The sequence below is a fragment of the Periplaneta americana genome, chromosome 1 (assembly GCF_040183065.1).
Source record: "Periplaneta americana isolate PAMFEO1 chromosome 1, P.americana_PAMFEO1_priV1, whole genome shotgun sequence".
Lineage (NCBI taxonomy): Eukaryota > Metazoa > Arthropoda > Insecta > Blattodea > Blattidae > Periplaneta > Periplaneta americana.
The window spans coordinates 134029953-134056063 of record NC_091117.1 but is presented as its reverse complement, the minus strand read 5'-3'; the positions used below and the strand labels follow the sequence as shown (position 1 = coordinate 134056063).

The following is a 26111-nucleotide window of genomic DNA, read 5'->3' as shown; positions in this document are numbered from 1 at the left end:
GTAAAATCATGCTTACTAACAGCTGCACCGCGGGAAGGTAGGGATGGGACATTGGGTATTTGTCCAGGTTGGATCCTTAAGGCCTTCAATGGGAAGGATTAATGGCTCCCCCCCCTGTATCTGACAAATACTCTTTTGCAGCCAGAAGTATTAATTTAATTTACATTTTAGCTTAGCAGTACTCTATAAGGTATGGCATGTAGGGTTAAATTATACGTTACAACATGATTTAGCTAAACAATATTGCGAAATTTTGCGATCATATCTCTCGGAAAGATTATTTCTGGTTAAACATGGGAGTGAGTACTCAGAATTCAAGGAAATATCTGCAGAAGTCCCACAAGGAAGTGTCCTTGGGCCAATATTATACTTCCTGTACACCAGTGATATACCACAAATTCAAGATACAACAATGGCCACATTTGCTGATAATCCTGCCATTTTGGCTGTTGTAAAAACTGAAGATGAAGCAATTGATAAGCTTCAAAAAGCAGTTAATTAAGTTAGTGTTTGGTCCAAAAAGTGGAGTGTTAAACTTAATGAGACAAAATCAACCCATTGAAATTTTACAAATAGGAAAGTGAAAAAGCTACCTATATTTATTAACAAACAATTAATTCCATATGCAAATGAGGCCAAGTAGGTACTGTACTTGAGCATGACACTTGACGCCAAGTTAAAGTGGAAGGATCATGTTAAAAAGAAAAAAGAAGAACTTGCTATTTAGTACAGAAAAGTGTATTGGTTGCTGGGAAGATGTTCCCAACTGAACATACATAATAAATTGCTATTATATAAGCAGTTATTAAAACCAATTTTGATGTATGGGTTGCAAATTTGGGGTTGCACCAAGAAATCTAATATTAAAATTACACAGAACTTTCAAAATAAAGTGCTGCGAGGAATTGTTAATGCAGCATGGTACATTAGGAATGACAACATCCATAGAGACTTGAAAATGGATACTGTCAGTGAAGAAATAAGAGATGTGGCAATGAAGCGTGAAAAGAGACTTCATAGCCATCAAAACCTGACTGTGCTTCAGATTCTAGACAACAGTAACGTAGTAAGAAGACTGAAAAGGACAAAACCTCAAGACTTAGTGCAGTGATTTTGTATTATTGCATGAATTTTGCAAATTTTTAGCAGAATTATTCATTGGAATAATTTTTTCCTAGCAGTGACTAAATATAATTGTCACTGCTAGGCAGCTACTAGATAAATATTTTACTTAGTTGTAGTATATATGCAATGCATTTAGCATTTTAATAAAATAAAGAAGCAGCACACTGTAACTTCTATATAAAATAATATAATTGATTACAAATAACGAGGAACACGTACTAAAACTTAAGTCCAAAAATCCAACAAATATACTCTACATTCACATTGAAGAAAAGTGGTCATACATTTGAAAAATCTGCGAAAACAACTGTCAAAAATCTAGAAAAGAATTTGTTACCTCGTCTGGACTGAATGCAAACCACGACTGCCTAGCTTCTTGTCTGTGGAATAAAAGTTTAGGAACAGTACAATATGCATTCTGTGGGTAACAAACTCAAAAATGGATTAGGAATACTTACTAAAAGTAAATCATTCTTACTGTAGGCCATGGAGGCCCACAGAGTAGCGGAAGGTCAAGGCTTCCACCTTTACAGATAATTGGCATTAATAGCAGTAGAAATGTCAGTCATACATGCTTTCCGTCTTTACTCCCAAGGAAAACTTCCTGGTAGTGCAGTAGTCATTTATGTTAGAGGGTGAGTCGACTTCAGGGCCATAGTGTAGCCAGAAGGATTAGATCAATTGGAAAAATTAATATCCATGACCACATAGGGAATCGAGCCTGCAGCCATCTGCTTTGTAGCTTAGCAAAAGAAATGCACAAAATTGACCAAAGAACTCTAACTTCTAAAAACCTAAATGGCATTTACTTGTTGGAGGAGCAAAAATGAGTTACATAATCCCAAATGTTAACCATCTATCTATAATCATCCAGCAGTATTTTCAAAGTTCTGTTTTCTGCGAGATTATGGACGGATGTTGCATAATTTTAATCAGGCATTGCAAAGAAGTTTTTTGTGAATATTTTTAACATCATATATTCATCATTTTAAACATACAAACGACAAACAATGTTGTTACATTAGACGGAAAACTAATACATTGCATTCATTTACAACTCCTTTTTTTTTTGCAGATGTACAACCTCCAACAGATCCATGCAGACCATCACCTTGTGGACCAAACAGTCAGTGTCGAACGTCAGACAATCATGCTGTATGTTCATGTCTACAAGGATACATGGGTTCACCACCATCTTGTCGTCCTGAATGTGTGGTGAGCGCAGAATGTCCACAGACACGCGCATGTGTTAATCAGAAGTGCACAGACCCTTGTTTGGGCTCCTGCGGCCTTGGAGCTCGGTGTGAAGTAATCAATCATAGTCCTATCTGCAGTTGTCGTGAGGGCCAAACTGGGGATCCATTCCGGAGCTGCTTCGACATTCCGCGTAAGTAAAATTACAAACTACATTATTACATTAGTGCAGTGCAGAAGCTGCCACAAACTGGTTCTTAGTACGGTATTTGTTGTAATTGTATTACCAGTAGCTACATCTCTCTCCTACATCAGCACTTCATAATTATCATCTCTCTCCTCATTTGATATCATACAAATGATCCAAATGATACAAAATCACTAAATGACCTAAGTACATTAAAACAGAATCAGTAATTTCGTGGAATTGATAATCTTGTGGTGCTGCTGTGCATTGTGTCCAAATAATGCATTCCACATACAATTAATGCATCCTTATATGTATAAACTACTATTTGTTGACAGACAAACACCTAATATAATTTGCATTTGCAATAATTTCGTTGATGGGTAAGCTGCTGTGCGTTGTGTCCAAAGTGTTGCACATAGCAAGTAATGAAACATTATATTTTTCATGTCAGGGACTAAGAGTATGAGTAAAGAAAAATTCAAATTCCACCTAACACTACAAGTCGTTTATCAATAAGTATAATTAAAAAGAAATTAATATGCATTGCAAATAAGTCAAAATGATGTTTCATTCATTTCAAATTCTCACAAGTTTATGTTGTCACTGATTTGAAAACTTCAAGCCTCTGTCCTGAAAACTAGGTATTTTGACTGTCACGAAAGATATACTGTCCATTGACAGACTATTAATATATACATTTGGCAGTGAGAGCATTGTTAACTTGTATGCACTATTACAGCACTGGTGGCAAGCTCATCATGTCACCATTTGAGCTGCTTTCAATTCTTTTTATTTAACACCTGCATATTGACGTATATCCATTTGCGCCTCTGCCTACCTTTTTCAGTTATCATAAAGAATCCTGTTCTGAGGTTGGGGCACACATTAGGTCGGATTCTGTTAGCCCCATATCATGGGATAACATGTGAGTTTGGAAGTAGGAAGGTTGGCTGAAGATAAAGGCAATTATGACGGCGATGTGAATCCAGGGTCAGCACCGAAATTTACCCAGCATTTGCTCTTAATGACTTTAGGGAAAGCCCCGGAAAGAACCTCAACCAAACAAGAAACTTGTCAAAAAGTTAGAGAAAACAAAACACCACGATATTTCGTCATTTTTCACTCCTTTGGCTTAACACCAGTTCCGTGGATATAGGTTCTTTTCAGCATAGGAAGTCATCAGAACTGAACCACAAGTCCTTCAATTGATTAAAAAAAATCATTTCTCAGAATGTTTCCAGCAATTATTCCAGCATGAGCCATAGAGCATCACAGTCATAAGAAATTACGTTAAAGGTGAATGTGCATGAAGTGCTGCAGCTGTATTAGTTCTGTTGGTGTTTACTGCAGCCATAGTCCACGAAATTATGTACTTTACCTCGCATAGATTTGGAAATTAATATTTAACATCTTCATTACGACTAACATTTTCCTGAACATGGAGATCCTGTATTAGCAATTGACAGTAAACATTTGCATATTTTATTATAGTAGGTGAATAACTCAAAAGAGTTTCCGATAGCTGTTGTAGATTAATTCAAGACAGATTAGTTATTGTTGTACCAAAGAGATGCTCATAGAGTCCTCATATGTCGTGAAGTCCTTTCAGATATAAGTAGAGATCGATTTCACATTGATTGAGCATAGTCATAATGGAAATCTTTGTTCTCACGTGATTAGTGCAATTGCTTTTATTAATATACGTGGTACAGTCATTAAGTTCTAATACTGAGCGCATAGTGGCGTTGTGGTGCACTATAGCGCATAGGTGGCGCCATGGTATGATACCTTGTCAGTTAGTCTCTCGACCCAACAAGAGACAGTTGAGTGCATGCACTGTAAGCAGAACTACGGTCTCTATTGTGACAGTGATTTGAATGCGCACGTCGGAACCCGAGATGTCACAGTTTGAGCAACGGGCAGACATCAAGTTCTCCCAGAAATTAGGCAAAACTGCTGCCGAAACGTTTCAAATGATGCAGCAAGTTTACGGTGAGGACGCAGTGAGTCGCAGTGTTGTGTTTAGGTGGCACCGACGTTTTTTGCAAGGAAGAGACAGTTTGGAAGATGATGTGCGTACTGGTCGGCCACAAACAATTCGAACTGAACGCAAGATCCAAGAAGTTGCAACGTTGGTGCGTGCTAACCGCTCCCAATCTGTAGACAATATCGCAGCAACAGTAGGGGTCAGCCATGGTACTTGCTACAAAATTCTGTCTGATGACCTGAACATGTCTCGTGTTACCCAGCAGTGTACCACGAATTCTGTCGCAAGACCAACGTGATGATCGCATGATGATTTGTGGTGACCTCATCAGTAGTGCTGACGATGATCCGACGTTTCTCAACCGGATAATAACTGGAGACGAAACATGGTGTTTCCTTTACGATCCGCAACTGAAACGACAATCCGCCACCTGGAAAATGCTGTTATCACCACGACAGAAAAAACCGCGACAAGACAGGTCAAAAGGCAAGGTGATACTTGAACTGTTTTTTGATTCAAATGGAATTTTTCACATGGAATTCATCCCAGAAGGTGCAACTATGAACAAAACCCACTACAAAGAGATCCTTGGCCGTTTACGAGATTCAATTCGCCGTAAGCGACCTGAGCTATGGCGCACAAAGAATTGGCTGTTGCTACATGACAACGCCCCTGCACATCGCTCTGTCCTTGTCCAAGAGGAACTTGCAAGACAACAGGTGACAGTTCTTCCACACCCTCCGTACTCACCTGATCTCGCACCATGCGATTTTCCTCGCATGAAAGCAACCCTACGTGGGCATAGATTTCATTCTTCCGAAGAGGTCATGACTGCCACAAGAGAAGCCATACGGGACCTTCCTGCCAACATATTTCAACGGTGCTTCCAGCAGCTATACCAATGTTGGCAAACGTGCATAACGGCCAACGGAGACTATTTTGAGGGAGGATGTGGTTCTGTTTAAATGTACGCCGTGTTATGCGGCATCTTGTGATACATCCAGATTCTTGTGGGAGCCTACCCTCCAAGCGTCAAGTCTTAGAACTTAATGACTGTACCACGTAAAAGTGTTAGTTAACACTAATTTTTCTCTGTCTTTGCAGCTCCTCCACCAGTACCACCAGTGCCAAGAAACCCATGTGCACCAAACCCATGTGGACCGAATTCCCAATGTCAAGTGTCTGGAGATAGTCCTGGTTGCTCATGTCTGGATGGTTATGTTGGCTCACCACCAAACTGCAGGCCTGAATGTGTTATCAACCCTGACTGCCCAAGCCAACAGGCCTGTGTAAATAACAAGTGCCGTGATCCCTGTCCAGGATCATGTGGAACCAATGCACAATGTCAAGTTGTCAGCCATGCTGTGACCTGTATATGTTCACCAGGCTTCACTGGCAATCCATTCGTGCAGTGTGTTATCCAACAGAGTAAGTATGCAGTCTATACAAATTAAAAATTAATTAAAATTACAGCACCGAGTAACAGAAATTGTTCAATTATCTAAAGACTTCAACTGTAGCTAAATCATTTCTAACTACAAATTCAACCAACTCAGTTTTGAATCTTGACAAAGAAGTGTAAATTTGTCTCTTCCCCATCGAAACCGAGCAAACACGTTACTTATCTTATGTTTATTCAATGTAATGGCCACATAACCAGGTACTTGTAAGTGTCCATTTCCAATTCACAATCTTTACAAGATCGATCTGAAAGTCAGATGATATGATGATTACAAAGCGAAATTTACGCAAAAAGCTATTTTTTTCCTTGATACAAACAGGCTTGAGGTTTAATATTTACATTTTTCATGGAAATATAGGTATAAATAAAGGGGTTGTATAGTGCCTAAAAATGCCTATTTCGACGTTAGTGCCTATTCTTAAGTTTTTTTTTTTTATTTTTTCATCATTTTTCGTTACTGCTTACTGTTTTTCTTAACATCCTGTACCGTTTACATTCCATGACGGATAACAACAACTCCTTCCTAGCAGTGAACAACACAATAGAGAAGTAACCTACCTCCGGACCACTCCTTCTCATTCTTACAATTTTTCAATTCTAAAATTCCAATTTAAGTGTGCTTAAATGTGACAGGCTCATATCAGTACATTTACTGGCATGTAAAAGAACTCCTGCGGAACAAATTATTATATCTTCCTCTGTCTGTCAGCAATTTAACATAAACTCGCTGGGTTGTACCCAAATAAGCATTCTCTTACATTCCAAGACAGATAACAACTCCTTCCTTTTTTTCTCACCATTTGTAAGTACAGCAGTGAGCGACACAATGCCACAACAGGTGCTGATCATCTACTGTGGAGCAAACTATGGACTGAATGAAATGAAAATGGAATGAAAAACACTAACTTAAAGACAGAATGTCTTCATTTTGTGTATGTATGTGTACCCTTGTAAAATGTGAAATGTGTGGAAGTTTCTTTTAATCCAGAATTTTGCATTAAATAAATTTTGAATCTTACATTAGTAACATTCTTTAACGAAAAAAAAAAAAAAAAAACTATTTTTTATTTTACAGATTCTAAATAAAGGAGTTTAAGAGCCTATTTTAGGCGCCTGAAATGCCATTTTTAGGGCCTATCATTCCGCTCTCTAATGATCATAAAAACGACGATGATGATGATCTCAATTTATTCATCCTTATTAGCTTTAAGAATTCGTCTTTAATAGACTGCTCCAACCCAAAGGAGTTAATATTGATCTTCCTAATTCCTCTGAGGGTGTTCTTTATATCTCTCTCTTCCTCCTTTCAATCCCTGTTTTATTTCCTATCTTCCTCTTTCTTTTTTTCCAATCTTCTCTCTTCTTCGTCTTTGGTCACGTCTGAACTTGCGAACCTGGGATCTAATATCATCTATTATATAGTAGTCACTCAGTCACAATCCTTTATTATTGTATTTCACTGTATGATGCTGTTTTTTATTTCAGATGAAGTGAATCCGTGTGAGCCTTCTCCATGTGGTGCCAATGCTGTCTGCACACAACGAAATGGCGCAGGTGCATGCAGCTGTATACCAGACTATCAGGGTAATCCTTATGAAGGCTGCCGCCCAGAATGTGTGCTCAGCTCTGACTGTCCCACTGACAGAGCCTGTGTGCGTAATAAGTGTGAGGATCCATGCCCTGGAGTCTGTGGTCAATTTGCTCAGTGTACGGTTGTAAATCACATCCCAACGTGCACATGTATCCAAGGCTATATGGGCAACCCATTTTCATCATGCACACCTCAACCTGCACCACGTGAGTTACTTTAATTGTTGTTACGTAATTTACAATGGAATATTCGAACAAATCAACTTTCTCTGAATTAAATATACAGAGGAGGCCGGTCCCACTTCAACCTCTACCTAATAAAATCTGTCGATGTGTAGTGAGTGGTCGTATGCCAGCATACTGCCCTATGCAGACTAGTTCCATTCCACCCCTTACTGCTTAGCTTCCTTGTACGGTCATTAAGCTGAAAGATCATTACTACCTGGAACTGGTCTGTATAGGAATTCTCTGTACTGTACTATATACATCTTGACTGCACAACTTTTAACACTCGTAATAACTTAAGATTTGGTAAATTTGTTATATAAACAACTTTCCTGTGTCAATTGAAACTATGATGGCAATTTACCTTAGTTGGTGACTAGTTTTGGCCTGATATCGGCCATCTTCAGATTTCTAAAGAGGTCCTTGCTTGTTTCCGGTTTCTTCTTCACAGAAACAGACATGGAAATCCTACATGTTGAACCGAAAAGCCAGAAACTAAACATATTAGAACAATACGAAATATACAGACATGTAAAAACACATCCACGACACACAATTAAATTTCAGAATGCACACCCTGTTTGACACTACCGATCATAAACACACCCACCATCATCATCATCATCATCATCATCATCACATTAATCTACTTTAGCAATATTATTCGCTGTATTGAAGTCAGAGGAGAAATTGTAAATAATATTAAATTGCAAACATTGCAATATGTATTGTAATTTTTTTCTCATTAGAGTTTTAGACTTCTAGATCACTTACATATTTTAGTTCCAGCAAATAATATTGTTTGTTTGTTTGTTACTTTTTAAAATAATTCTTGATCAAGTTTGAACAAATTTAATTCAAAAGTTGTGTGTGTACTGTACATTTATCTATTGAAAATTGAAATTTATATAGTTATGTCAAGACAAATTATATTAGATAAAATGTTAATTGTTCTAATAATTTATTCAAACTACAAATAATGTTAAAGGGGAAGGAACACAATTTTCGAATCTTATAAATTTTGATAGTTTGGTTCTTGAAAAGGTCAGTTTCGTGGTCCATGTTGCCTTAATAAATAAATATTTATTTTTTAGGAATAACTGTAAGGATACATTTTTAACGATCTGGCAGTTTTTGCGACCCCTTTGACAGGTTGGATATAAAACCTAAGAAAACCTATTTTACCTATTCAAAAAACCTAAAATGGTCTGTTTAAAAACCTAAAAATTTGGCCCCTAATTATAACACATTATTATTACCGGTACTTTACTTACAAACTTGTGGTTGTACAGTTCTATACCGCAAGTCATTGTAATTACTCACTCGACAGTTGTTATTTGCATTGGCAACCTTCTCATGACAAAATTAAAGAATGTTGCCTTCTCAACGAATCAGAACATAGCATTTTCTATCAGCTATGCTATGCGGAGCATTGCTGTATTGTTAGTTTGCTACATGGCGTTACTACCACGTGCGTAGTTTGTGTGCTAGCATTATAAATAATTTGTAGTATTGCTTTGAATTGGCGCAAAAAAAAAAAAAAACATCATTCGGACAATGATAACTCATGGAGTGAGAATCCTTTCCGTTAAAAGTATGGTGCTAAATATCCAGGCATCATAATTGGTGTGAAAGACTCATCAGCTGTTATGTAGTGATCATTATGGCAACGTCACATCTCTTGCTATCAACATTACGTAAAACTGTCAGGTACATAGTTACAATGGCTTCAATATAGATGAATTATACTCACTCGTAATGTTCTTAAGGTTCTTATTGCTACAAATTTCGTTTTGCACTTTATTTTCAATAATATTGCAATTCATGCAGGTGAAGAACTTGTTTATAAATATGGATGTTCAATTTCAATTTGAAAATAACCCATTTTACTTGATTGCTTCGTTTCCCTCCCCCCCCCCCCGAGCCTTCCACAGTCAGGTAGAAGAATTGAAGCAGTTGATTCGAGTTCAGAATTAGTTTCTGCATGTATTTATTTATGATTAATAATATTTTAATACTCATTTAATATTTACAGCTGCAACACCACCACCAGTCGCAAATCCATGCCAACCATCTCCTTGTGGACCTAACAGCAGATGTCGAGCCGTGAATGGACAAGCTGTATGTTCATGCGAGGACCAGTACATTGGTTCGCCGCCAAATTGTCGCCCAGAGTGTGTCATCAACAACGACTGTCCTCAAAATCGTGCTTGCAATAGGTTCAAATGTGCTGATCCATGCCCTGGAACATGTGGTATTGGCGCTCGCTGTGAAGTTATAAACCATAACCCAATATGTAGTTGTCCATCAGGCTTCACTGGAGATCCTTTCGTAAGATGTACACAAATACCTCCTACACCACCACCTCCTCCAGCACCCAAACCTGCCAACCCTTGCGTACCTTCACCTTGTGGACCCAATTCGGATTGCCGACCTGTAGGAGATCAACCAGCATGTTCATGTCTGCAGAACTTCATTGGCAGTCCTCCAAATTGCCGTCCAGAATGTATTGTCAACACTGACTGTGATCCAACTAAAGCCTGCATTACCAGCAAATGTCGAGATCCGTGCCCTGGTTCGTGTGGTGTCAATGCAGAATGCCGCGTGCAGAATCATATTCCAATCTGCACCTGTGTGACTGGATTCACTGGAGATCCCTTCACTCAGTGTTCTCCCGTTGTAGGTAAGTGTAATCTATCTGCAAAATAGGGTACTTGGTGAATCAAAACTCCTTTACATGCCATAAATCTATGACATGGACTATTAGCTTTACTTCTCTTCTGAAAGAAACCTTGGTAAAGGCTTTTATCATCCTTTAAAAAGTCATAGGCCTGGACTGTGTTCGAACCTGCTTTAATTTGGCAGAAATTGGTCTTCGGACATTACACACAGAGAATTTGTTTCATTGTACTTCAAAGGAAGTTTGTTGAGCCCTCAGAATTTACTATTATGGAAGAAGTTTCTCTTCTTGGACTCAAATATGTATTCTTCTTTGTATCCCACATAATTTAAATTGATATCGGAACAGATTAGTAGTACCAGTATAGCAAATGTTTATAATATTAAATATTTATATTGCTTGGCATATTATTCACTTTATGCATCACCCATAAATGAAAATTAACAAGATAAAGATAAATTTTAATGAAGTTATAGTATTTAACAAATTAAATCTCGATCATTGTAAAATTGTGCTAAGGAAAGTTATGAAACTAAATTGACAATAAAATTAAAGTAATGAATAAACTGAATTCAAAGTGTTGTGAAGCACAGACTGTTTAATTTATTCAATTTACTTAAGTTGTGAAACAAGTTTTGACTGTACTTTCACTACTTACGTGAAGGTGAAGGACAGAAGGACGTGGGTTAACTTTGTATAGGTACTAGCAACGTCTTTGGTTTCAACACAGAGTATAATATATTCTTGTGCCAGATAACAATAAATTATTAATTTCTTATATGTGATACGTTCACAAATATGTACCGGTACCAATATCTACTTTATTTACCTTCATATTCTGAATGATCATGTCGTGTGTATTTTGAAATACCGTATTTTCTTGAATTATCCCCCCCCCCCCATGTCCTCGAATAAGCCGCATACCCCACTTTAGAAAGGAAAAAAAATAATAAATAAATAAATAATAATAAAATAAAAAAAAAACAAACACAAATTTTACAAAAATAAAACTTTCAACAAATGTATTCACGACAAATTAAAAACAAATAAACACAAATACTATTCAGTTAGCACTAAATAAATAAATAAATAAATTTCATCCTGGAAAAGGATGCGTTTCAAACCCTTCCTATACACATGCACTGCACGCAAGAATCACAATCTCATGCCTTTAGTGGTATTCATTTTCAGAACTGAAAATATCAGATGCATAAACTATACACTTATCACATTTGAACTTGACTCTGACACATGTACTGCTAATCCAAATGCCATTTAATAATGTTAACAATTAAAATACCAATGCAGGAAGATAATGGCATGGTGCTACCACTTTAAGAGTTGCACAAGAGGAAAATTGGGCAATGTTGCCAACTTCTCGAATAAGTTGCTCACCCGTATTTTTTACTTTTATATTTCTGAAATAAAGTGTATTCGAGAAAATACGGTATATCACGTGGACCAACAATTATGTGATAGGCCTACTACTGAGCAGTATATCTGAGAATACATTCTTTGTATAAGTAGAAGTAGTACGTTTTGAATAATGTTCATTGATAACAATCTATTAGTTTTTGTACATGGTTGTGTGTATAACATTAGCTTCCATGAAGTGTGTTACAATAGCTAAGCCTGTCATGTCGGTATTTAAATAGCATGCAGATAGAAAATTTTATGGAATGTTAAGGAAGATGTTAAACGAAACTGTGAAAATACTCAGTAAATTTATAATGAAAAAATTATGGACCTTGGTGTAGTATTTCGCGAAAGATAGGATGATTTCTGTACCATTAGCTGTTGGAATGCGAGAAAGGTATTCAATCAATTCTGAAAAGTGTTTTTCAGGTTTTCTAGCAATTGTAGGCCTACTAATGCTGGCAGAAATGTTTGGTATGGTACAATATCATAGCTAGGGAGATTATGTTGAAGATGAACGTACACGAGATGTCATACTATGCTACTGTTCATAATATCTGAAGTTATACCTATTTAGTGTTCTATGTAGTAATCAATTTTATTTATCTGACTAATACTCTTATTCCAGTAACCTTACATGATATTAAAATATAACTAACAGTACCGGTATATGGAATACGTTTACTAGTTGAACCCATCAAAATAAGTCTTTCATTATGGCAGCTTATCGAACATTTTACAGTGACAGAAAATGTCGTAAGTAGGTTTATGCTAAATATGTTAGTGTCCCACTTCCTATATGATTACTGTTCTCTTCTGTAATTCACAGTCCAAGAGCCGACTGTGGCTGACCCATGCAACCCTTCACCATGTGGCTCCAACGCCCAATGCAACAATGGCCAATGCACTTGTCTACCAAATTACTTTGGAGATCCTTACACCAACTGCCGTCCTGAGTGCACTATGAATGCAGAATGTCCTCGCAACAGAGCCTGCAATAATCAGCGCTGCATCGACCCTTGTCCTGGAACATGTGGGCAAGGTGCTCGTTGTGATGTTGTCAACCATATTCCAACCTGCAGCTGCCCTGAAGGCACTTCTGGCGATCCATTTGTTGCATGCAGACCTATTCCACCACAACCTGGTAAGTAAAATACTGTCAATTTTGAAATCTGAAACAACCACTTTATAATATAAAAGAAAATAAAGCCAACCAATATGCATTCTCTTTGTAGTGCATGGTGCAAAAGCTTGAATTCGTGGTTATTTCGTGTTAAAAGCATGTGTTCTTTGTTGACTTCGGAAAAAAATGAACTATGTCAAATAAGACTTATTCAGATATGAGCTAGAACGGGCTAGCAGTGGTGCATTTATACAGTACTTCTTTCTTATTCGCCAATCATGCTCACTTACTTATGAACTTTGTTGTTGTTGTTTAGTCAACTGTCTGAAGACAGGTTTTGAACAACATAAGTGACACCAATAAGGTATCATTCATAAGGCTACTAAGGCAGGAGATAATGGGGTAGCGTGGCCAGATCCTTTCCCCCTTCATTACATACATCACTGACTAGTAACACATTAATCAGACTTGAGATTTATAGAAACAATTGTTCTTGATTATAAGTATATTAATTATTTTAATCAATAATGACAGCATATAGGTTAATAATTGTTATTATTTCCCATTGAACGATTGATGAATAACAGTACTACATACAGTGTAGGAAGAGAAATGTTGTGAGCATTTGTATCACTTTCAAGCATCATCTCCTAATTGAATATGGGCACATTACTACTTCTTACTAAGTAAGACAAGTCTTGTCTCTTAAACAGCTAGGATTACGTTTATTTTTCAAAGTAGTGCATGTAGATATGTTCAACTTTTAATTTCTTTGATACAATAATTTTTGGAGACATAGGCCTACAGTCTGTACCTATCACAGTTTTTACTTTCTTTATGAAAAATAAATCGGGAAAGGCTCTTGGTACTCATTTCTGATAGAGGCTGAGTGAAAGGGCCATAGTGCGGCCAGAAGGATTAGATCAGTGTTAAAAATCCATGACCCCATCGGAAATCGAACCCATTATTTTTCTGATAAAAATGATTTTATTTCATATGACATTTTAAGATGAATTGATTCATAGATACTGAATATGAAGAAAAGCCATTCAGTAGATTAAAATAAATCACTCTGCAGACATACAGCATATCGAGAATCATGTTTTAAGTATCAGGTAAGATAAGGTAAGGTAAAGTCAACCTCATTACAGACCAAATGAACTCAGAGGGTGGTGGGATGTTAAGGCTCCTATGTTTACAATGCTCGCCACCTTTACCCCCAGGGAAATGCCCCTAGTACTCATTTATGTTAGAGGCTGAGTAAACCCCAGGGCCAAAAGGATTAAATATCTGTAAATGGAGAAAAATCTATGACTCATCGGGAATCGAACCCGCGACCTTCCCGACGCGCCCCTTTGAGTGACAAGGTTGCTGAAAAAGTATATCTTCATGAAAACCTCGAAAATAGTTTTTAATTATTCTAGTGATGGTGTGATAGCAATGATTATGAGATACTTATTTTATGATATGTAATTCTTTCTTTCATTCACTTATTTGTTGTAATTAATTAATCAATACAGTAGAACCCCTTGTTTACACTTTTCAAGGAACCAGCAAAAAATGGTGTAATTTGAAGGAAAGTGTAAATTAAGGGAAACAGTTTAGTGGTATTACAAAACTGCAATAATTTATTTATTTGATACAAACTTCTGGGAGAACTATTTCTGAGGAGTGTAGCTGGATACACCCGACGAGATGAAATGAGGAATACTTTTATTAGAGATGAATTAGGGATTTTTAGCTTCAATGGAAAAAAAAAAATGAAATTGGCATGATCACATCCTTCGGATGGAAGGCTGATAAATTCTTTTGCCAAAGCAACACATGGTCCCGAAAAAGTGTCGACTTTCTGAAGTATGTTAATCTTCTCTTCAATTGAAAAACTTTTCCTTTCCTTCTTCACCATCACACTCACTCACTACTGTTAAAAAAAAACTTATTACTAAGAGCCCGGATGTTTGGCAAAATGCCTTTCTTACTGGGTGGAAGAAAATAATTATTTTCATAGATATAAATGTGATTTGGGGTAAATCAAAGTGATAGGGCTAATTTTTATTTTGCCTTTTTAAGGTGTTTCTTACTAATTCAATAATAAATGCCTTTTTTGTCATTTTAAAGTAATATTTCTTGTTTATTTGCAATTTTCTAATTAATTGTAATGTAATGTGTATGAAATTTAAACATATGAAAAATTACTTACTTTACTAACAATACCAGTAGTAAATAAAAGTAATTTATTTCGGTGCTTAATCTGCTAATAATCGTGCTTTAATACAACTGGTATAATATGAATAATTATGGACAATGCACAGTTATAAATATAACGTCATGTCTTCACAATGCCAACATAAATTAATTTTAAATATTAAGCCCATTCTCATAGAAGTTATCACGTAACATTTTCAATTGTTTGCTTCCATATTTTCAAATCTTACTGTTACATTTTGTGCTACACGTGTTTATTATTGTATGAGAAAGAAATCTGAATGAGGAACAGTTAGTTATTGTCTGGTGACAGAAGGTATAAGATCAGTTAGCTAGAATGCTTAAATTCAGTAAACCATTGAAAAGTAAACTTCTTGCTTACATTAATGAATCTGGTGCCCATGTGTTTTCAACATATAGAACAGTTCTGTTATGTAAGGTGAAAAGACAATTAATCACGAAAAAATAAGTATTTTATAAGTCAACATGTGTCAACTACAAAGTAAAAATGTGAGTTATGTTGATATAATTTAAATTTATTGCTAAAATATATTATGCCTTTTTAAAATTTACGTTTTTACGTTTTTATTGCCTTTTTTACCTGCCTATTTTAACTGTTATAAATGCCTAAACATCTGGGCTCTACTTATTGCAATATAAATACTCATTTACATCACGTACAGCAGCGTAAAAATACAACGACACGTGTGTATCAGCAATTCTTTATTGTATTTATAAATACACTGTTGACAAATGCACATATAATAAATTTGCTAAAACATCCATAGAATGAGATCAGTATGTAAAAAGTACAGCGTTAGCGACATTGAAATTCATGATCCAAGTGCATCTGCTAGGTAACAAACGCGCCATTTAACTTTCTAGCATTTGAGACATCATTTTGTGTCCGCTCCCAGTGGTGTAATTTGCGGAAAATTTGAAATTATGCAAACGTAAGCGTGAGGTTTATGTAACATTATGAACATATGAAAATTGAAGGGACTGAAAAATAATAGTGTAAATGGCAGGAAAACGTAAATAGCGGGAAAATAAAAGCGAGGTTATACTGTAATTTATTTCTTTTATTATGTTCTAGCTCCATCAAGACCTTGTGAGCCATCGCCTTGTGGACCAAATAGCATATGCCGTGTTGTGAATGACCATGCTGTTTGTTCATGCCAACCTGGACTGGTTGGAAATCCACCAACTTGCAGGCCTGAGTGTGTAGTGAGTGCAGAATGTCCACTAACTCAGGCTTGTCTGTCCAACAAATGCCGTGATCCCTGCCCAGGAACATGTGGACTCAATGCTCGTTGTCAAGTTGTCAACCATAATCCCATCTGTAGCTGCTCTGCTGGCAACACTGGTGATCCATTCACAAGATGTTTCCCTGTTCCAGGTAAGGAAAGCTGTAACCTTAACATAATGCGTCATTCATTGAAAATGTGTTCAAAAATTCGAACAAAAAATCATAACAATTTTAACAGTATTTCCATTTCAGTAATGTATTTGTTTTCATTGTTCACAGTGGTACCAACTCCTGCAGTGCCTGTAAATCCGTGTCAACCGTCACCGTGTGGTCCAAATTCCGAGTGTCAGGTCCGAGGGGAAAGCCCCGCCTGTTCTTGTCAACAGAACTATATCGGTTCGCCACCAAACTGCCGACCCGAGTGTACAATTAATCCTGAGTGTTCAAGTAATGTGGCGTGCATAAATCAAAAGTGTCGCGATCCGTGTCCGGGTTCGTGTGGTGCTAACGCTCGTTGCAATGTGGTGAATCACACACCTGTGTGCACATGCAATCCTGGCTTCACTGGAGATCCATTCAGCGGCTGTGTCATGATACAAGGTAGGACAGAGTTTGCCTTATTTTTATGCTTACTGCATGTTCATGTGTAAAGGGAGTTTCTACATCTCTGCAAAGATAAACCGTTTCTCTGAATATTACTTCATGGAATATTAATATTTTAGCTATTTTGTCAGCAAAATCAGGTACCTAAAACTTCATCAAATTAAATAATTCCTTATCTAGTATGTATTGGAGATAATTCGAGTAATTATTGACTCTTCCTCAGTGGCCTAGTTATCATTCTTGCCAATAGATCTGAAAGTTCGTGGTTTCATATCTGATCAAGAACAATAGATATTTTGGAGACAATAAAATAAAACTGAGAAACCGTTATGGCTCGTGAAAATATCCATAAAAAATACTGGTTTAGTTGTTTACCATCTCAAACTCTCTTGTTTTGTGAACACATGTTTCTGCGTGTTATTGTCTCGTTTTAGACTGCAGATTGTCTCTGCAGAACAGCATTTCGTGAGACAGAAAAGGCTTTTAGAAAAAAATTCAGGAAACAAAATAGAAAGCCAATAGGCTGCAATGTATCCAGAACTGAATAGCAAATAGGCCTTCGATGTAAAAAAGTCATACTTTTAACTACACTTATTCAGCATCCTGCCATAATGGAAAAATGATACTTATAATGAAATTTGGCAAATAAGAATAGTTCCGAGTATTTACTAAGACTGGATTAGCCGACCTTGACAATCAAACTCCAAACATCAAGTACATTATAATACCGTAACCAACAGGTAGTGTCTACATTTAAGTAGTGTACTTATGAAGATGCATTGATCGAAAGCAAAATGGACTCGGTCATTTACTGAATCAAACATACTGTCCAGTTGATTTATTGAGTCCTGGCCTACTTCAGCTGTAGGCCTATGTATACCAGTAATAATAAATTAAGATTAACTTACTAGCTTTTTGATATCATAGTTATCACATGCATCCAAGTCTAATTTATATTCTTCATTATAGTAACAACACAAACTTTGCAAGAAATACATCAAATAATTTTAGTCGTAATTTAAATCACTGTCACAAATTAATATATAAGGTCATTCAAAAGCCACTTAAAACATAAAAGCATTATATACATTACAATATTTGAACTAAAAAAAATAAAAACAAAAACAACACTGTGTTGGGCAAAGAATAGGATTTTTCATTTGTTACTTTTTGCATTTCCACATTTCCATTACTATTTTGTTTATTAAAACATTAATCATTTTATTAAAGGTACTGCTACAAAAATTTTTAAGTTTCAAGGCATGATTCTTTCATTAAATGTTATGATACAGCTGGTTCAGTGTTATTATGAAGCAGTAGGAGTGTTTCTTAAGTTCTGAGAAAATTTATAACACTTAACAATTTAAGAGAAGGCCCATATTCCATTCGTAATTACTGTGATTTAAACAAGAGGTTTGAAGAAACTGGTTCCGTTGTTGATAAGAACAAATCTGAAAGACAAAAAATAATCAATGATGTCACTGCTGCTGAGATGTTTCAGCCAAGTACTGAAATAAGTACAAGTAATTATTATTATGGAACTAGTAGTGTTAGATGTCCAGGCATCTTAAAGTGAGTTATAGCACAGTTTGGCGAATTTTAAGAAAACATCTTATTTTGTACCCATATAGACTAAAACCAGTATTCGCATTCAAAGAATGTGACAAACAGAAAAACTATGATTTTGTTTTATTTTTACTAGTAGAGACTCAGCTCACTGACTGAACAATGTTTTTTGGACAGACGAAGCAAACTTGTTTCTTAATGGTGGAGTTAACACACGTAATTGCACAATTTGGCCTGAAAATAGCCCCAGGTTTTAATTCAACAAAGTCTTTATGATTTGAAAATCACTATATGGTGTAGCGTCACTTTGCAATTCATCATTGGTCCATATTTCTTCGAAGACAGCAATGGAATAATAGGCCTAATGACTATTACAGCATTTTACAGAACTTTGTCACTCCTAGAATCTTAGACTGAGAAATCATGACCTGGAAAATATAATCTTCACACCACCTCACATCTACAACCCTGCAAAACAATAAAATTAATAACACATATCTTTGACGATTGTGTCATCAGTAGGCACTTTCCAACAATATAGCGTCCATAATCTTCAGATCTCAATCCGGCCGACTTTTGATTAAGTGCAGTTACCTTAATGAATGAGTTTTCGTGGCACACTGAACAACCGTACATCAACTGAAAGATGTTATCTCACAAGAAATTGGGAATATGCCAAGACATATCTGCAAAATGCTGTGCATGGTGTCGCAGTAAGAATAGTGTTTGTTCAACAAGAGAATGATGGGCATATGGCCAATGTTTTGTACAAACCAAACCTCCTTGTTTGCGCAACAGTGTTATGTTTTTTTTTATAATTTTTTTTCTACCTCAAATATTATAATATTTATAATACGATACTTTAAAGTTAGAAGTAACTTTTGATTGAACTTACATGTTACTTAGGTCTTTGCTTCTCTGGTTCATATTGTATAAATGTACCTAGTTAGAGATAGATTCTTTTAAAACAGAAATTCAGAATTAACTTTGAATCGCCTGAGCCAGAAATGAGAAATCGTTCTCTCTAGTTGAAGTTATGGTACCTGATTTGTTGATAAATTATATTTAAATTGTAAATTGGCTAATACCATTTCAAATTCCTAATTATTCTGTTGTTTACAGGATACATTTAGTTCATCAGTCTCTATAAATATTTATTTATTAATTTGTTCAAGGATGTAGGCCTACTAGTAGTAATTAAAAAAGATTTCCATTACTACTTTTCTGTGTAACAAAAAGAATCCGAATTGTCATAAATGTCTTAATATAATAAGAACGTATTCTTTTATCTTTACATGTGTTTCGTCACTTTTGCTGAAAAGAAATTAAGAGAAGGAAAATTCATTGCCAATGGTTGGATTAGAAAATGAGAAGTTGAATTGATTAAGAATTGATCAATCAATTTCAAAACAATGCCTTTGATGCATTTGCTGTAAAATTAAAAAAAAAAAAAAAAAAAATTTCTAAGCACCAATGCAACTATACATAATATAGGGTACAGAATGAGTAGGCCTACTAAATGCCTGCTGCAAACATCAGATTATGATGTTATACTGCGTCATAATAAATGCAAATGGGCTAGAATATTACCTTCTACCTTGCAGTTTCTCCCACAAGTCACATAGGGCAACTTGCATCTACGTGAGTAACATTGCTAGATGCACTGTTTAAACTTGGACTTTACTTTCCACACAATCTCATTAACTATTTAAATTTCTCATATTACTGCTACTCTTTCATCTCTTCAAACGACATGCACTATGTCGAAAAACGACTGGTAATTTTAATTATATTCTCTAATAACTGCACATATAGCATATCGTTCCTTGTCTTCAGAACTACTGTACCTAGTCTATCTGCTTGGATTACTATGCATTCTATTGAAGACAAGAATTTATACTTGTCCCAGTGCCTATTATAATACATATTTCAACATATCAAATCATTGTAAACGTTCCAAGCAACCTTTTTCTTGAGTCCAATAATTAGGGCCTATATCATTCTATGAATCAATGTAACTCTTACCCCTTTAGAAACTGAGTAGCCTATTCGTCTCAATAGCTCCATTGATATTTACATAAGATTATTTAAGGCCAAATTAAAGAAGTACCTAATTTCTCACGCCTTCTATTCTGTAGGTGAATTCATGACATTCAACAACTCTTCATGAAATTGATACTAGTGTTGTGTTGTACTAGTAGACTGTATTGTAACCTCTTCTGTATATTTCAACTAGACTGTGACTATAAATTAAGACCTTACAGTGCTATTAAGATTTTTTTTTTTTCGTTTGACTTGTTCCATATTCTAGCTGTGAAGCAATGTACAAATACCATGGCATGTTAATAAATATAATACATGACTCTTTTATCTTCATTTTCATCTTTGCTATTCATGACCTCTGTCACACTTGGAGTTTGCAGGTGGCATTTAGCGTTCATATTTTTATATACCTAGATTTCTGTTGGTACCGTATTTGGAAATATTACCGGTATTATTATTTTTCTTATCTATCTTTTTTAATTTGATGTGCTATGAAGTATCATCATCATCAGCCATATAGGTTATAGTGCCAGAAAGACTGTTACAGTCCACAAAAGTTTTCAGTCCATCTCTTCATTGGATGTCCAGTTGATCTCCTGCCTCTAGTTGGTAATGCAGGATTGCACGAGGGATTCTAGTAGTGTAAATTAAAATAAAAGAACTAATAAATGTATGAGAAATGTTTAATTAAAATAATTAAGAATCATACTATTGAAATGTATCCATGTACATATGGTGACACAGACTGTGCATGAAAATAATAATACATGCACATTATTATGTGCAGTATATATATCTATAATATATTTTATATTCCATTTATTACCTGTGAAATCAACTTTTAATAACTACCAGTACGCAATGATTTTCACTGCTAATTTACTCAGCTAATCATATGTATGCAATCATTGCTTTATTAATTCCATTTCGTTTTAGTATTAATTATTATGTCTTTTCTCTAAATTGCAAGTTGTTAGAGAAAAGTTCTCACAATATTATACAGTTACCTGAATGACATCTGCATATAATGAACGCACTGTAATAGGATGTCAGATTTTATTTCTACAGAAAAATTTCTGTAAATAATTGTGTTTCTACACCTACTATATGATGTGGTGCAAATACTCAAAAATCTCTCATCATGTCATCTCATTGAACACTACGAAAGTCTCAAATTATGTAAGATTTTTGTTGATTCCTGTTTCTGGAAGTAGCTTCCAGAATTCTCAAATTATCAGTTCATTAAAGTAAAATATACAGATAATTTTTAATAAGACAAACTAGGCTAAATTGAACCACTACTTTCTTCTGAAAGATATTAATATTCTGATTTTACTATTAACTTAACATACAATTTAAGTAACCCCAAATAGGTGTGTAAGAAAAGGAGTGATTTGAATAAGAAATTTATTATCTGTACTAATATATATATATATATATATATATATCCTATTTATGAAGAACGATTATCTTATCTTATACATAAATAATATATGAACTGACATACCAGTACTGATAACAAAAGTGTACGTGATTATAACACTGCCTGCTGGATTGCATCCTATGGCTGCTTACACTGCCTGTTCAATCAACACTTGTGTATGAGTAGCCGCTAGGTGACAGGTAGTGCACACTGCTATTAGGGATTATGTTAATAGCGGTGTGCACTATCTGCCTTCTAGCAGCAAATTTGATTGAGCAGGCAGTTTACGCAGCCATAGGATGCTACCCAGCAGGCAGTGGATTATAAAACCATATGATTTCATAAAGTAAACATTTTTTTATGATGTTCATCACGTAATATTTTATTCAATTTAAACCCCATTACGTCATTAGAATGTTTATTCTTCGAAAAATATGAATGAATAAATAAACAAACACATAGGCCTAAATTGATTTATTATAGTCTACATATAGTGCTGAATAAATCTGTCAGAATAATTTTTGTCCCTTATGTTGAAAGATGAACTGTTCTTTTCTTGTGTGTGTGTCAGGTTTAAAAAAGAATTTTACACTAAGTAATTAAATACAAATTGCGCGAAATATTATTTTGTTTGTAGTATCGGTAGGTCCTAATATTGGGATCTAAATATTATTAATCAGTTATAATGATACCGGTACCATATAATATTTATATTTTCTTTGTACCGTAATTTTCAATTCAAGTGTATTCAATTTTATATGTCATTTGTGAAGCGAATGTGGAGAAAGATATAAAAAGCTTTTCCATGTCCTTCTAATAGGTACCGATATGTCACAATTACCAGTACCTACTGTAACTATTACCAACATTATGTACAAATTTCAGTCAGAACTAGCCTAACGAAAATAAAGAGTGAAATAGGTACCGGTATTATGTTATGTCAGTACATACGGTACCAAACACACTCTGATAGTGGAATTCTATAAAATTTCAAACTGTGTTTTCTTTCTTTATGTAGGCTATATTTATTTTAATTTCTTTCTTCATGTTCAATTGGTATGGGAGCGTAGAATACAATTCAATGTACAGGTAATTAACAAGGAATTTACTGAATATAAAGCTAAAATTTAAATAAAAATGTTATACAAAATTATTACGTACATATTACAGTATAGGCTATTAGGCTGTGTACTCCTACAGAATTTACATACCAGTAGCATAACAAAATTAACTATTGAAATAACATAAAAATAACTTGATAGTAGAAGTCCTACAAAAGTAGAGAGACTATAGGCTACTTGATGATCCTTACAATCGTTAATAAATATAGTAATGTGCTACATCAGCGTTTCTTTTCATTTCTTAATTTCCACGTAAAGCTTTATGTTTATTATATGAGAAGTTCAATTATCTATGTAATATTTAAATTGTTATATTTGCTATATAATGCCAATAAATAATGGCCATAAATACTCCATTTTGTGTAGCCTTTAACTGTTTTCATTACAGTTAGGTATTGTTAATTGATGGACTAATCCATAGTTTGAAGTTAAACTTCATCAGCATCTTGATGTATTTTCTTTAGAATATTTGTTGCATTTATGCATTGGACCAATTGTCATGAACACTTACATTATCGGTACTGGTACTCAGTTACTGTGTTAACAATTACTAATGTAATTATTTTTAACATACGAGCAATTCAGGATGATAAATCTTTGCAGAGTATGGAAACTGTCTTTCTAACTGCGCATTATGTTTTATGGCATGTTGCACGCTGCATCCCCATCTCCCCTCTCCACTATGTCTCTGTGTTGATTGCCATGTGTGTCTCATGTGTATGCATCTACGTATGTGCATGCCACTACAAGGCACGATGCATTATGCAAACTATTCTCTCCACAGTCAAGATGCATGAAAGGGGATTCATCAGCAAGGTAAGTGATTGAGTCCCCCAACGTCATCACTTCAATCATCGCCCTTTCTGGTCATATTGTATATAGGATGTCGGTTTGTGTTTCTGCAAATAACAATAAGCATGACATAGTTCAGATTTCAGTTCCTAAGACAGGATATAAATTTTTAAGAGTTGTCTTTGTTATCATCAGAAAAATGTTCATTATTCCACATTTGTCATCATTGTCAAATTCTAGTCATAACTGATTGTCAGCATTCCATTAGTGTTTGATAACAAAATAAAATACAACTGAAAAAGATATAACTATTGCATTTAGCAAATAAAAAGGGAAGTGATTTCATAAATTTAATACTTAGATAATGAATGCTTAACATCATTCAATCGTTATCAGTGCTATTCTTTCAAAATTACTACAATTATGAAATCATTTGTGTTTAAATTACAAACTAAAAACTCAGTATTTAAATTCGAAATAGATTTCCCATTGAAAAAGACCTACATTATGAATAGTAATACATCACTTAAGCAACTGACAGTTTTTAGACCAAAAAAAAATATAGTAATCAATTGAAATTTTATTACTCTTATAAATGACGAGTGTTAGCAGCATAATTTCGATACAATTTAACATTTTTCTTTAATTTTTTATATTTGGCAAATATTTAGTGCAGATATGAAAAGCAGATATTCACTAATTATATAAATAAAAAGAAAAATTTCCTCCATTTTATAAAACATGTACCGGTATTGAAACTCGAACATGGTCGTATATAAAATATGATCAGAAAGGGGAAGAAGATTTTCATCACGTCGGCAAGATTGTTGTCCTGTCAGTCGCATTTTTCTTTGGTCGTTGTTAGGCTTTTAATAGTGGAAAAATACTTAAAGATAATTAACACATAGAGAAAAGTTTCTGGATAGTGTGTGTCACTTTCCAGAAGTAGATTGACAATCATACAAAAAAAAGTAATTGTTATCTTTTAAAAAATAAATATGTTCACAAAGAAATGTGCAAACATTACCAGTAGTATAATAAAATAAAGTCTTGATGATGCATACAACATAAATGATTGTCACTCTACATACACAGCATTAGAGAAACAAAGTTGTACTCAAGAGTGTATTAGATGATATCTCTGTTAGAAACTTGTCTAATAGTGATGATTAACATTCAGATTGGATTTATATAATCATCAAATTAGACGTGATATCTGACAGCTAGATTTTCTTGCATCATTTTGAGTCACAACTCCAATAAAATGTATCATTTTGAATAATGAATAATAATGTGTAATATCAATTCCTTCATAGAAGGGTTATGTCGTTGGAATATTTATGCTTCGTGAATATTTATGGGGTTAACTAAAATGCAGTGCTTTCAATATAGATTATAGGTTGAAAATGAGTAATTCATAATCAATATTTAGTGATGTATATGAAATTGTAAAGAATCCCCTATGCTTCTAACCACTAACGCTTTTCATTGTGCTTCAGTAGCTAACACTTTTGACTACTGACCTAGTTTTATACATTTTCATTTTTCTTTTCTTGACTCTTACTATATAATGCTCCCTTTCAGCGGAGCCGATAACCCAGGAGAGACCAACTCCATGCATGCCATCCCCATGTGGATCAAACGCTGTGTGTAGAGAACAGAATGGAGCAGGCTCTTGTACCTGTCTTCCTGACTATATTGGTAACCCGTACGAAAGCTGTCGCCCAGAATGTGTGTTGAACTCTGACTGTCCTTCTAACCGAGCCTGTATTCGCAACAAGTGTCAGGATCCTTGTCCCGGCACTTGTGGTGCAAACGCAGATTGCCAGGTTGTGAACCACTTACCATCTTGCACTTGTCGTCCTGGGTTCACTGGAGATCCATTTAGGTCTTGCAGACCACAACCTATACAATGTAAGGAATGTGAAGGTGGTGCAAACTCTTTTCTAATTTCTCTATAATATATGTTTTTCTTTTAAATATGTTGCTTATGTGTTTGTACAAATTCAACTAAATCTTTTTAATTTTCTGAACTTTAGAGTTAAAAGCTTAATATCTTTTTACATGTGTTAATATTCATTTTCTTTCATTCTTAGTCTGCATTTAAATACTGTTTT

The 26111-nt window shown here is 35.0% G+C and overlaps 1 protein-coding gene across 1 annotated transcript in view; it reads left to right on the top strand.

Annotated features, from left to right (window-relative positions):
* Nucleotides 1-26111, top strand: part of dpy (dumpy) — a 673297-nt gene that overhangs the window by 461849 nt on the left and 185337 nt on the right. The window contains exons 79-86 of the mRNA XM_069827690.1: nt 2201-2512; nt 5601-5924; nt 7444-7755; nt 9809-10456; nt 12699-13013; nt 16294-16596; nt 16726-17046; nt 25579-25908. Of these exons, the coding sequence (XP_069683791.1) occupies nt 2201-2512; nt 5601-5924; nt 7444-7755; nt 9809-10456; nt 12699-13013; nt 16294-16596; nt 16726-17046; nt 25579-25908 (2865 nt within the window). The remainder of the gene's footprint in view (nt 1-2200; nt 2513-5600; nt 5925-7443; nt 7756-9808; nt 10457-12698; nt 13014-16293; nt 16597-16725; nt 17047-25578; nt 25909-26111) is intronic.